This window comes from Centrocercus urophasianus, unplaced genomic scaffold (assembly GCF_019232065.1).
Source record: "Centrocercus urophasianus isolate 14NV4802_14NV808 unplaced genomic scaffold, USGS_Curo_1.0 seq_10, whole genome shotgun sequence".
NCBI classification, from domain to species: domain Eukaryota; kingdom Metazoa; phylum Chordata; class Aves; order Galliformes; family Phasianidae; genus Centrocercus; species Centrocercus urophasianus.
In genome coordinates this window covers 83,059,625-83,074,793 of record NW_024884142.1, presented here as the reverse complement: position 1 = coordinate 83,074,793, position 15,169 = coordinate 83,059,625, and the positions used below count along the sequence as shown (strand labels likewise).

Here is a 15,169-nt window from a genome sequence, read left to right as displayed (position 1 = left end):
TGCCTTTGAGTGCTCTTGGCCTTCTAGCTTATATATTTTCTCTGTGAGAAGTTGTATTGCCTCTGTCTCCATTAACAATAAGTAAAATTCCATGTTTTCAAGATACTACTTTCCAATTATGTTTAGTTTGTATAAAGCTATTATGGAACTGAATTCACCACTGCACAATCTGGGCTTTTTGGTTTGTATTCAAATCGACTTAAGATTTCATATTGACCCATGTATCAATATCTAATTTCTAAGGAACAATTCCACTCATCTTCCAGGTGTTATTCCACTCATCTGAGAGAGCTCTATCTGAGCAATTTCCACAGTACAATCTTCTACACTGCAAAATACCTACATTTAATTCCCTTTTAGGTATGACTTTCCACAGATAGCTTTCTTTCTCTACAAAATAGTGGCTCCGTGAAAGCCCAGAAATTGTTTCATTCCCCTCCTTTCTTCTTCCTTTTTTTTTTTTTTTTTTTTGCTTCAGCTGTAAACTTTCAAATTTCTTACTGCAAATACGCTCCATGTGACAACTGAACTGTTGGAATTTTTCACTTTGTCACTCCATCTTTTTTGGTAAGACTAGTTTGTCAGCCCAATCAACCATGCCATCACCTCTTTTCTTTCTAAAGCTTGTGCTCTCAATCCAAGCATGCTCTACAGCCTAGCCAAGCAACACTGCTTCGTCTAAACTTAAGCCAGCCTCCGACTTGATGTTTCTCTCTCAGTCCTGCTCTCCAAATGCCACTGCAATCTGATTGCAAAATAGGGACCCAATAAACCCTGAAAAAAGCAAAAGTTGTTAAAAATATTATGTAACTCCTCTTTTACATATTTCACATACAAGGAATATGTCTCTCAATTTTGCTCCTTTTCAAAGTTTTTCTCTTACGTTTGGTGTTTAGGATTTTTTGTTTTTTGTTTTTTGTTTTTTGTTTTAAGCAAAAACTAGTAATTAGATTGCTCTTTTTTAATTGTGGGCTATTAAACAGCATCCACTGACTCTGGTCCAAGATTATTGGGGAAAAGGGTAGCTCGTTTTGCCAATCTTTCTTTTAAGAAACTTTTCCTCTTTGAAGTGACAAAGTCCTCCTTTAAGATCCAATTATCCTTAACTTCTTTGCCTTCAGTTCAGAGCACCAGGTCTCTTAAAGTAAAAGGGGAGAGTTACCCCTTTCTGCAAGGAATCCAAAACTCTTAGCCCCCAAGCAGAAAGCTACCAAAGCTCATATATCTGCGGTACTGGTTCTTTCAGACCTACCTTCAAACAGCACTATTCACATTGGCCAGTGTGTTCTGAATACAAGGTGCCACATAATGAGGTGGCCTGTTCTAACCTATTCAAAGCAGTTTATTAGAAGTCCTTTTAAATCTATCATCTCCTTGATTTATTTTTTCTGGTATCACAAATACATACGAGGCAGAGTTCTGCCAGCAAGTGCTATCAGAGCACTACATGCCAATCCATGGGTCCTGGTGAAACATCCTGGTGGGAAAAATGCACTTAGTTCTAGCTATGGGTGCTCCATAAAAATTGAGCTAAAGCTGAGCAGAAAAGACTGGATTGATCATGTCTGAGGAAACAAGCTCAGCTCACTCATTCTTGCAAAATGGAAACTGAGAAAAGATCGTATTACTTTGTGAAGGCACATCAAAAAGACCTTTGGAGCTAATGGATCATGCTGGCATAAAAACAAAATCATTCTGTGAATAAATTTAGGCTGGAAATCACAAAAAGCATGCAAAGCACCAGCTTCTGGAACAATCTCTCAATGAAGAGGCTGAGAAAAAAAAACTAACATTATAAAACACTCTGGTCAGTTTATGAAAAACGTTTATCTAACACACTGCCTGCAAAACAGGAGATTGGTCTCAGAATGTCAGGAGATACAGTCAACCCCATAAGCCACATTCTCCAGTTCTCACAGAGCCATAATAGACCAGACATCTCCCAGAACATTTACTGATCCCTCGTGGATTTGGGCTGAATGGCCTCTGCATCCCAGCAGAAGTTGCATCCATTGGCTCATGCCGCAAACCAACACATCCCACTGTCAAAATGAGTGTTGTAACCCTAGAATTTGGGTTAATTTGGTGTACAGACCAAAAACCCCAAGGCCTTAATCCCAAATCCTCCCTGTCATACAAACTGAGATGTAATGTTCTTGCAATCCACAGTTCTCAGGGATAGGGATATCCCGTCTCCAACCTAAAGAGAAGAAACATTTTCTGGAATAAGAATGTATCCTAGAGTAAGATTTTAAGATTTTTTCTCTGATTTTCTGTATTTTTAGCAACAGTAATACTAACAACCACAGTGAAAAGTGAACGTCTTTATGCCAACTTATCATCTGGGTGAAACATTGCACTGATAACTTGAGAAGATGAGATTTAAGAGGCAATAGCAGCATCCAGGGCTGTGTGTGCCACCAAAGTCAAAACACTTACAGCAAGTAAGTGTCAAAACCAAGGATGTGTGCCATTGATTAATAGAAGATGAAGTTATTGCTGAGTTAAGAAGTAGCCTCAAGTTACCAGTATAATTAAAAACTGTGATTAAATATTAAGATGACTGAAAAAAAATTAAATTGTGAGCTGTCAAAGCTCAAAGTAAAAAAATCTGAAGACAAATTTCAGAAGAAGCAGGAACATCCTTTTACTTTTCCATTTCTTCATGTTACTAACTCTTTTTTTTGCCCTTTCTAACATAATCTCAAAACTTTTTTCTCTGATTTTTGAATAGGTTATCAAGGTTATTTTCCCATACAATATATGTCTGTTTATAATATGCTATAATACGTGTTTGGAAATTGCTGAAGAAGCCTTTTCTATGTAAAAAAGAAAAAATGTGATAGTGAAAAGGACAACCACTTCTGGGACAGAACTGCAATCAGCAGGAACAAAATAAGTGTTTGTGGATAGAGTTAGGAAAGAAGAGAAGGGAAAGAAGAGTGGCATGGTTTGATTGTGGGTTATTTGGTTATCTAAATGTCGGGGTTTATTTCAAGATTTTTCCATATTCATTTTCTTTGCTGTTCAGAACTATTCTTAATTTGGGTAAACAAAAACCTTCTCTTTTGTGTCATCTAATGGATGTCAGAGACTGCTGTGACTTCTTTGGTGCTGAGGATGACCTAAGGAGACAGGTAAACTGCTGAAGATAAATCAAGAAAGCAGGTTGTGCACTGACAACACAGGTAGCCAGAAGCCAGATCATTCCAACCATAAAAATGTCCTCTTTTATGTAGTTTTATGGGTTTTTTTTGTTTGGTTGGTTGGGTTTTTGGGGTGGGAACATGGGAGACTCAAGAACCATTATTAATCAGCCTGATCTAGTGCTTTGGCTAGCCTAGTGTTAGCAAGTAGTAGCCTACTTGCACCGCTGAGGCCATAGTGGAGAAGAAATGCAGATTCCCATGAGAAATATCAATTAGATCAATGCTTTCCTGTGAGCAAAGAGCCTTATTTTTCCCTGAAAAACTCGCTTCTGGAATGGAAAACACCATATTACACCTCAAAATACACACATATATATATTCAAATTTATGCCAACAATAGTAACGCAGCCTTGTCCACACTCTTCCAGGTGTGCATTCCTCCTGCCTAGTTCTATCCATCATAACCTGGATGAAGATGTTCATCTTCCGTATGTGTCCTGTGTCCCTATTACTGGATGCTAACTCTGTAGCAATGCAAATGAGACAGAGTACAGAGTATAACTACATCTACGTACACAAGCCATGGCTGGCTAAGGTAAAATGCAGTGCTGAATAAACTGCAGTGTATGTAAACTACATTGCCTCTAGAGTAAAGGTACATTTTTGTTTCCTGCCATATCTCTGTTGAGTGACATTTCATACTTTTTCTCCACAAATTCTTGATTTGACCATTTATACCAACTTTTTCCATGGCTTTGCACTTGTGTTAAGCATATTTTTGCTGTGAAGATCATGTTCATGTAAGTGCTCAGACCGCTACAGAAGTAGTAGTATCCATAACTCATCTTACAGAAAAATTTTATACTGAATTTCATTCCTGATCTGCATGCCTTCATCTTACCATACAATTACAGCCCAGGTGCAAAACACATATGCAAACCTAGATTCCTGAATATAAACATCCAAGACTCCTTGCACACAGGATTAGCAGAATGAGTGTTTGTTTTGCGAGATCAGTAGTATACAGCTTTTCCTTTCTGACAATTTTATTTGATGCTAAAATAGTATTTTTCTCCATGTATTATTAAAGGACAGATTTTCCCAATGCAATATTAGAATATATTCTTTTAGAGAAAAAGACGAGTGTATAACTTGTAACTATTCCTTGTTCTGAAGTTTTCATCAAATTAATCTTTTCCTACTACTGGTAAAAAGGCATAGGTTATATATCAGCTTATTTGAATTCTTTAACATTAGCTTACATTTATGCCGAGTGAAGCAAGACTCACAGCAACTCTAGGCAGCTAATGAAAAGACTACCCAAACATCATTATTCAGTCCGTGTGCAGTACCCAGGCAATGATGGAGAAAAACTACCTAGTGAAGCATCTGGAGCAAAACATTGGTTCCAGTGAATTTCACTATTGCTTTCAATGGTGTTTGACTATTTTTCTTTTTTTAATATACATTTTAGCGAAGGCAAAAACTATGTCCCAGATTAAAGAAAAAAATACTGTTAATTTCTACTTTGTTCAATGCTCTTTGTTGGAGCTGAGATCTGACCATTTCTCGGGAAGTCGTAAGAACACGACATAGTGCCTTTGGGATCACATTAAGGAATAATTGCCACTCCCAGAAAGGGCTCAAATCCAAGTGGCAAATTCAGGGAACAAGAGAAGCTATGGAGTATCACTATCTCTCATGTCCTTCCTCTTGTGTTTGTTGACAGTATGAAGAGAGATGACTACGACTCAGGAGACAGATGGCAACACATAGTTCATATTCCAAAATACCAACTACAATAGGACTGAGTATGTCAGTAGAGCCTGCTGATCTGCTTCCTTTTCTGCAAGAGGACTGGAGAACAGCAGGTCAAACATGACTGGTAATAGTTAAGTCCCACCATCTTGAGCTATGGAGGCTGCACAACCTCAGGCTGTGTGCTCCTAGGCAGAGATATGATCTGAGCTCAGGCCTTCCATGTGACAAAAGTCAACTTCTCGATCTCAGGCACAGTCTCTGCAACTCTCTCACATCTAGTGCTGTGAGGTAACATCTCAGAAGCTATCCTCATAAACCAGGAAACAAGAGCACAGTGAGGTTTTGAAAGGATCCTGCAGCAGCCTCGTAAGAGTACTTTGGAGATAAAGTTACGATTCTGAGAAAACAGAGCATGGTGTCAGCATTTTCATAAGACTGGTGGTGCACACAATACACCAAACTGTTTTGTAAACAAATATAAAGCAAATAGTAGGCAGAAAAATAGGAAGTTTGAGGGAATAACAGCAGTATTAGTGAGATAAAATCATTACATAGGCATGTCTCCCACTGAGGAGTTTTTATTTCCATGTTTTTGTGAACAGCGGTGGAAAAAAAAAAAAAAAAAAAAAAAAAAAAATTTTTTATTTAAAACAAAAAAAATTTTATAATTTCCTTTTTTTTTTCAAAAAAGAAAAAAAAAAAAAAAAAAAAAAAAAAAAAAGGATTATTAGATGCAACTGAGAAAATTCAAATAGAGCCCTTACCTTGCCAAATAAGAATCCAGTGCACATCTAAAGACAAATCAATGGGCATTTTCCCTTATCTAGCACTATTCCCTAAATAATCTACACATAAAACTTTTAGTATGAACATAGAATCACAACCATAGAATGCCTTGGATTGGAAGGAACCATCTAGTTCCAACCACTTTGCCATAGCCATGTTCACTTCCCTCTAGACCAGGCTGCCCAAATTCCCCTCCAGTATGAAACATTTCTAGGGATGGGACATCCACAGCTTCTCTGGGCAGTCTGTTTTAGTGCCTCACTTCCTTCATAGTGAAGAATTTCTACTGAATATCAAAATTTACCCTGTTTGAGTTTAAGCCATTACCCCTGTCCAATCACTACACTCTTAGATAAGGAGTCTTTTCATATCTTTTATTTAGCCCTCCTTTAAGTACCAGAAGGAACATATGAAATGAAAATATTGTTTCCACCTTTTATGTGAGGCTTTGTCCAAGTAAAATACTAAGTAAGAAATAAGCAACATATTTTGGCTTAGAACATGGGGTTGACAGGGCTTCTTCTATTTGTCAATCAATAGACATATATGTAGAATCCTATTGATTTTGTGTATGAAGACCAGTATACTTATAATCTCAGTTTTTCCTGATAGTTGATAAGTTTTTAAAGTTGCTTTCCAGCTGGCCTATCTATGTCCACTGCGTTGTTGTACTGGAACAACTTCTCAAACTACTAATCAGTTTTGTGGAAAAAATGTTATCCTTCTCTGGGTTTCTCTTACCCCTCCAAATCATTGGTAAAAAGCATTTATATTGTAATTTTAATCCCAATCTTAAAGTAAACAAAATAGTTTCCTAATTATATATTTTGAATCACTTGATTTCACAACAAAGCTTTTAAATAACTATCCTAACTTGCCAAGAGTCCAAGAGACTTGGACAAAAAAAAAAAGAACAAAAAAAAAAAACAAAAACAAATTTAGATCTATATTAGAGTTATTAGAATCAGAATCAAAGTTGGAAAAGACCACTAAGATAATCACGTCCAACCATCAACCCATTAACACCTTGCCCACTAACCATGTCCCTCAGTGCCACATCTACACATTTCTTGAACAGCTCCAGGGACAGTGACTCCACCATCTCCTGGCTCCAATGCCTTACCACTCTGAGATAAAATATATCTGACATCCAACCTGAGATATTAGGGTACATTTTGGACTTTCAAATCTAGGAGTAACTACCTGCAGACTCAAAATTAAGATGAAGCAACAGCTTTGCTTTAATATGTAACCAGGACCAGGTGTTTTCCATCTAACATAGTTAATACTTAATATGGGATATCATTGGTTTCCCTCAAGATTCTCCAGATGATGTTAGTAGCCTTTAATTTGGCCCCAAATTCAAAGTTGGAGCTTTTGAAGACTAGAACTTTACTACCATACATTTAATTTTTAAGAATCACAATTCTTTTGGATATTAGTTTCAAGAAGAAATATCCTGAAGTAATGAAATCTACCTACCATTCTTCGTGATGGTTAATTTTTAAACACATAGAGGCAAGTGTGTGGTGGGTTTTTTTGTTATTGTTGTTCACAGAAAGTGTCATCATGGATCTACAAATGTATCAAGTAAATTGTTTAAAATCAACTTATTTTCTTTGAAATATACCCATTTTTTCCAAGAAGGGGCAGAGCACAAGCAACTTATAAAACTGATGCTTCAGACTCATAAGCTGGCATTTTACTGTTTTATGTTGCCTTGTGTGAGTTCATGCATCCTGAACTTTGTTTTTAAATTTCATGTTTTTCTGAAACAAACATAGTAGTTAAAGAAAGATTTCTCCTTTAAATATTATGGACCATCAAAGAAATTTCATTTTTTACAGCTAAGAACAGCATGTCTATTATAGATCTGAGAATGTAGACTTGCAGACTGTGAAAGACATTTCAAATAGCAATTTTTAAAATCCTTCTCACTGTTTCATAACATAGAACACGAACTTCTTAAAATTAAAATTAAATATTGATTACTTAGTCAATTAAATATCCTTACAGTGCAGTGGGTTTATTTCAAGAATCAAAGACAACCATCCTTTCTGCGGGCTGATATTACTAAAGTTTCAGAGAGGAGTAATAACATAAATAAAAAGATTTGGCTCTATGAATTATCAGCACTTCAGCAGAAGGATTAAAATACTAATCTAGAATTCTGTCACAATTGTCATTTATTTTTACTGAAGTGGACACAGTTTCTTTAGTCAAAGCACAGAAAGGACTTTAAGTCTTTAAAGAACAGGGGAATGGAAAACTGCAGAGATGTGCTGAAGTCAGCTTGACCTAGTTTGATAGTGGCAAGATAAAAAGTTTACTGCAGAAAGCTCTAACCCTAGCCATCCTCTGTCTTACAAGGAGGTCTGGGAGCGGAAAGCCCCTGCAGTCCAGTGTCAAGAAAACTGAACTCAAAACCTTGGCCTCTTAAAATATGACTTCTGCATTGTTTCCCCTACCACCATGACAAAGGACTTGGTCAGCTAAACCTCCTGACCCTATGAGCTGTCAACCGAACTTTTCATATAGCTGAGAAGGCACTGATCACATCTGAGACTGAATAAGGGAACATGGTTGGAAAAAGGTAGTACCTTCTAGAGCCTCTCCTCACCCTTTTGTTTTATTTTTGTTTGTTTGTTTTGTACTGAAGTACAAATCAAGAAACAGTTCCTAGAGCAGGAACTGTTCAGTCCAGGTAAAGGAGGCCAAAAGCAAGGGGATGTTGTCTTTGCGATCCTATTTCACACACAGAGCACGCAGCAAGAGAAATTAAGTGCCCTGCACAGATGGAGAGCAGCTCTCTCTGGCAAAGATGTATTTTGAGTTACTCTACCCATCGCTACAGCATAACAAATTTCTTTTACTTAAAAGGGCAGAACTGTGAACTGTTATAAAGAAACTTCTGGATCCTGACTTAAACTTCTGTGAACAGGAAAGAAGAGGCGGGGAAAAAAAAAAAAAAAAAAAAGAGAAGAAATCAAACTTGCAGTAGACTACTGTGGAATCCTTGATTACAGTATATTACATCTTGTTGTTAACCTGCTTTTTATCTTTACTGGCTAACACAGAAGTAAGAACATCTCTCTCCCAGACTTCTCTGACCTCCATTAAGAAAGGTGTGCTTACTTTGAGTAAGTAAAAAATGATGCATGCACAATTCTATGTATTCGCTCTAATGTTCCATGTAGTAAGTATTGTGTCAAAAGATGAAATTGCTAAAAAGAGGACTTGACTACTTTAAATCACATATTTGTTTCTCCCCACAATTGAAAAATACACATGAAATAAATAAAACAGTGGAAGGATGCCAAAAAGGTATTTGTCTTCATGTTGTATTGTGTCTCACTGCATTATACTGAAGATCTCTGTATTATAGCATGCTGAATGCTGAAAGAATTGGCCCGCCAGCATTGAGCAATATCCTTCTCTTACAGAAGTGGATGGAGGAAGTAAATCCTCTCTTTGATTGCATATTAATAAAGATGGGAAGGGGTTATTCATATGAGGAAATTAAACTATTATGTATTTTATCTGTGATAATCAATCATACTAAAATAAAAGGAGAGCATTAATAAACTATTTAATCTCAATGTGATGCATCTACTTCTCAAACATGCTTTGTCAGTACTGCTTAGAAGCTTTTTAGACTTCATATCTTACAGTTATTAGGAAACAAAATCCATCTATTTTTCCACTCAAATGCCTTCAAATCCCATTTCATTATTTTGCCCAAACAGTTTTCAGCATGTGGTCTGCACATGGTATATTTCCAAATTTAAAACACTGATTATGGTAGAATTCTGACCAATAGCCATGAGAAACACAAAGCGTATACCCTAAACCTAAATACATTTAAGTAGTTCTACAAACTAAGTCCTTACATCTGTAGTAGGCTGACAAATGCCTCCATATATTTATTAGTGTGACTCCATAGCTAATATAGAAAATTACAAAGTTTGAAGATCAATGGAACAATGGACTGAAGATCACAGGAATACACCATCATGGCAGTTGCATGATACAGGCAGTGCAAAAATACTAGCAAAGTAAACAGTTGGTCAAACAATAGCTGCCAATTCTGCCTTGTACTTCTTTTCCTTACCTTTCAAACATGACAACTAATACAAATACCAGAAATATTTCCTTTTTTCGACTCTCTACCAGACTTTCATCTCAGTTTCTCCAGTATTGTCAGAAAAAGAAGTTGAGGTTTTGTGGAATTAGGCTGTTTATGATTTTTCTTTATTTCTGCTCTTACCCTCACCTTCCTCATTTTTTGCAACTCCTGTCCTGAAAATACTGTAACAGCATCAATAACACTAAAGGGTTATGGAATAAATCTCTGTTAGACAATGTTGAAATCATGTCTGATATTGGCTAATAAGCATTATGTTATTTTCCACAGGAAAGGGTTTTTATGCTACAGTTCATGGTTAATATTTACCTACACCTTCCTTTTATGTAGTGCACTAGCTCTCCTCAGAGATGTACTCTGATGTATCCTTCAGATTTAATGCCAACCATACAGGAGAGGACTGTGTCCTACCAATCCAATTCCATGTGTGAAACTCCTATTTCAGAGCGCAGGGAAGAGCCACTACCTTCATTTTATTTTGAAAAGTACCTTTTGTTTTTAAATATAAATTTGGTTCAATTTCACTCAATAGATATCACATATCTGCTCTGAAGTTATTCTCACCCATTAAATAAAATGCAGACCGCAGTACCACGGCGTTGCTTCATTATGCTCCTTTGCTAGCATGAAAATTATTGACACCGAACATTTTTCTCTTCAGTGTTCTGGCATTTAAAATCATGACTGCACTGTAAGTTATTCAGTATAGTAAATCTAAGAATGTTTTCCATTCAGCACAACACTAACAGGAAGCAACACCTCATTTCCCAGGTGATCCTGCAGTCTTTCTCAAATTCTAGCTAGGTAATTACATTCTGCCTGTTTGAGGTCTCCTCCTGACTCTGCAAAAGTATTTTTCATTTGTCATGAACAGTCTGTAGCAGTGCTGCAGGCTATGAAACACCTGCACTTGGGTGCTATGGCTGCCTTGGTACTTCAGTATAAATTACCCAGGTTGTCTTCTATCCCTAAGTTCTTTCTGTTCCATTTAAGATCATGGGGTAAAACTTGACAGAAAATTATTTGGAGAGTGGAAACCGTTTTTGGTATTCAGAATTCAATACCTGAGCTCATTAGCTTCCTAAAAATTCAAAACTACTCATTCTTCAGATGTAAAGATAATGATTAACTGGTTATCTAAAGCCTCTAACATTGGTCAGAAAACAAAGTCAAAATAATTCTGGAGAAAAACACATTGTCACTGATACTAGGAGAGAGCAGACAATGAAGGAGCATCTAACGAAGAGAAATCACCATAGGTCAAGCTTTTTAACAGTAATTCTAACCTCAGCACTTACATGCGCAGTGCACACCTTAAAGCAGTGAAAGGAATATACAATAAAGGACTTAATTCAAGGAAAAGTAGTCCTTCAAAAAAAAAAAAAAAGCACCATACTTAAGTAATTTGAAAGACAATTTCAGAACAATTAAGCATTTCAATAAATGCACATCTCATTCACTTTCAGAACACAGAACCATATATAGTGATCCAAAGGAAACACTTATTGTGTAAATAACTGAACTGCTTTAAATAATCATTTTCCATTAGATGGTATTAAAGGTTCAATTATGAAGATAAGTAATGTGTCCCTAATCAAAAAATATTGAGATCATGTTTACTCTTATATTCGGTAAAGATTTCAGATAGACAGGTAGAAGTAGAACGTTCCTTACTCACAAATGAAACACTCGTACATCACATTCCATTACTTATCTCTAATTCAGAAACCTGTGGTGCAATATTGTTGTCTGAATCAAGCAGAATAGAAATCACAGAATCACACAATTGCGGGGTTTGGAAGGGACCTCAAGCAATCATAAGTCCAACCTCCCTGCTAAAGCTGGCACCCTACAATAGGTTGCACAGGTAGGCAAGTCTTGAATATCTTCATGGAAGGAGACACCACAACCTCTCTGGGCAACCTGTCACAGTGCTCTGTCACCTTTACCATAAACAAGTTCTTCTGCATGTTTGTATGGAACTTCCTATGTTCAAGTTTGAGGCCATTACTCCTTGTCATATTGTTACCATCAAGAAGAGCCTGGCCTCATCCATTTGCTTCCTACATGCCTTTAGATATTTATCAACCAGATCCTCTGTCTACCTTCTTTTCCCCAGGCTGAACAGACTCAGATTACTCAGCCTTTCCTCATATGGGAGATGCTCCTGGCCCTTAAATCATCTTTGTGGCCCACCACTGGGCTACTTCTAGGAGACCCATTTTTTTATTGTTATTATTATTTGGGGGGCCTAGAACTGGACATAGCATCCCAAATGTGGCCTTACCAGGGAAGAGTAGACAGGGAGGATCGCCTCCCCTGATCTGCTGGCCACACTTTTTGATACACCCCAATCTGCAAAAGATTTTTCTATTTTATGCAGTAGAGCATAATTTTTTTTTTCTTCTCTTCCTTTTGGGATAGGTTTTCCTTCAGGTCTTAAGAAAACTTCCCAAAGTTTATATACCTGCTGATAATTTCCCAGGAAAAACAGGAGGACCTCCAATATTACCTAAGCAGGACATTAATGCAGTAATGTGAAAGTATGATTTGATTATCTGGGTAAATACAGTTTCCTACTTTCCATGCTCCAACTTAACCATCACATTGCTATATGGAAATAAATATGCACATTATTATGGGCAGATTTGTCTTTATATCAAAGGAGATGTCCAACTTCCCAAAGAAGCATTCTCAGTAATAGTCCACAGGATAACTGGTGCAATTTTCCTAAATAATACCATTCAGATGTAGCAAATCTTCAACTCATACACAACTTTATATCTAATTAGACTTTAATACAAAAAAAAATAATTTATCAATATGTCAAAAGAACTAAAATAAGATGCCATTATTTATAACTGATACATATGCCATTGAGGCATTTAATCAGTTAATTTAATTATTCCTTCTAATCCATCATCACCTCAAGCCATGGAAACTGATTGCAAATAGCAAAGTTCAACTAAATTAAATACTAGTTTATGGTATCAGTACTTACGGTAAAAATTATGTCTTGCTTGTGGGTTCCTCATTTGGTGATGTAATATTCAGAAGTCACCATGCTTTCATTCTTAGATAAGGCATTCCCTTCATGGCTCTCTTTAAGTAATCTTCTGAACAAGTCATCACATCATAGCATGCCTTATTCTGATTCATGTGCGTGCTCTTTCTTTATTTCCTGCCCAAAATACTCAATGCACACATAAAAGAAAATCAGTTAGTTAGTAATTCTGATACATGGCATTTATGGCATGTTTCATATCTTCAAAGTACTTTACAAATGACAGCTGATTGAAGAAGTTAAGAAACACTTAGAAATGTGAACCAAAACTACCCAGAGTCCCCTAAAAGACTGAATAACTCCATCTCAAATGTGCCAGAGGGCTTATAAAGATCACAGCTTCTTCACTATAAGTGAATAGATTAAAATGTGCAATTCTTCAAAGAAGGAAGAGTTACATTGCTACAAGTTCTGGTAGCAGACTCTCAAGCATCTTCTCTCAACTGTATCAATAGTTATTGAACAGGACAAAGAAGGAAATAACAGTCTACAGCAGGGTTGATTTTATTTCCTGTTTTTTTTTTTTTTTTTTTTTTTTTTTTAAATTTTGTATCTCCTCTACCTATACTTCCTTTCCATGTCATGCAAGTCTCAATTTTAGATCAGAAAAGACAACCCTGAGATAGTTAGGTCCCTAGTTCAGTTTCATGTGGATTTTCCAAAGCAAATCAGAAGGCAATAGTTTAGGGCACACTGTTTACACCTTCTGTAAATCCTTCCAAGAATGTAAATAGCACAGATATTTATACTCTAGAAATCAGAAATTTTATACTCGCACAGAAAAGCAGGTCTATTGGTTACAATACTTGTGAAAATGTAAGTGTCATAATGGTCACCTAACACAATAGGCAAGCAATACTATTTTAAGTAATGTGATGATATGCCAGTAATAACCTTCTTGTGGAATTTCTGATATATCATCTAAAATATCTGAATAGATGGAGAAGTGTTAAAGAGAATGAATATGGCTCCACTTGTAAATATAGATACCTAGTCACAAACAAAGGAGTATTATGCTCAGTAAAATAAAATCTGGCCAGACTCTTTGGATGTAATTTGTAGACAAACATTTGCTTATGCTTGATTTCTGAGCCACTACTTATAATTCCAATTCTTTTACAGCAAACAGATGAACTCTCCCAGATGAAAACTGTTTGATATACATATATGTAGTGTATATATATATATAGTTTCTGAAGAGTACTTACAGGGGACTCAGTCTCATTCACATTCAGTTAAACAGGAATATTCTTCATGAATTTCACAGGTTGGTGATCTTGCCCAGACTCTGAAAACTGACCCATATATGATAGCATTAAAACAACTACAGCCCTCATGGTCAGTCATATGATGATTCTTATACTCTTAAGATTCTTATAGAAATTCTTAATATGAATATGCCATACCTAACTCCCGGCAAGAGATACCTCAATAGTTTGACATACTCAGCTCTCACAATTTTCTACCAGGAACTATAAAATATTAAATATTTTGCTTAAAACCTTGCTGTTTAAAGTCAGGCAAACATTTTAAGAACACCTTTTTGTTTTTTTCTTTGATTCCTTGATCTTTTGTTTGTTTGCAATGAAGAGCCCGAAACGTGAATTACAGTTGACAGAGACCAAACAAATTAAGATTATTATAATCTTTTTCATTAACTTTAAAACTGAATACTTACCAGGAGCCTGATAGCTAAGCTTTAGAGCAACTGTGGTGAACATGTAGGAAAACCTGCCTTGCAGCAAGACTTAGCTATATCTCACTTGCTGATAAGTCACTAGTGCAAGCAGCTCTTCAGAAAATGCTTTCTACATTGTGCATTTTCAATACAAGATCCCAGTTTCTCTGTATGTAATAGCTTACAGTAACTATTCAAATAAACAGCGCTCCTCTGCTGCTTAATCTGAAGCAATACAGATCTTTTCATACAGCTTCCTGTTACTCTGAGAAAACATTCAAATGTTTCCACCTATGAACCAACAAACCTACCTCACAGAAAACCAAGTCTCGGGAATTTTGGGTCAAAAAAATAAGTTCCTGGAATTGTAAGTAGCATCAAAGATGGTCAAAGCAAGCCCAACACTGTGATCTAAAAGCATAAATTATCAAGAGAGATATTCCCCACAGTGTGCATTTCTGCTCTAATTCTGTTTCGATTGCTTGGCTCTAATCTTTTTTATTTTTTCCACAGGCAAAAGCATTTTCCTGGTGTTCACATCTACAAAAACAATTTCAGATGATCAATTCCCTCTATTTAGGCCATTT

At 36.3% G+C, this 15,169-nt stretch overlaps 1 protein-coding gene across 1 annotated transcript in view; it reads right to left on the bottom strand.

Annotated features, from left to right (window-relative positions):
* Positions 1-12,882, bottom strand: part of KCNK2 (potassium two pore domain channel subfamily K member 2) — a 97,338-nt gene extending 84,456 nt beyond the window's left edge. Inside the window, exon 1 of the mRNA XM_042821207.1 lies at positions 12,842-12,882. Within this exon, the coding sequence (XP_042677141.1) occupies positions 12,842-12,875 (34 nt within the window). The 5' untranslated portion in view covers positions 12,876-12,882. The remainder of the gene's footprint in view (positions 1-12,841) is intronic.
* Between the last annotated feature and the right edge of the window lie 2,287 nt (positions 12,883-15,169).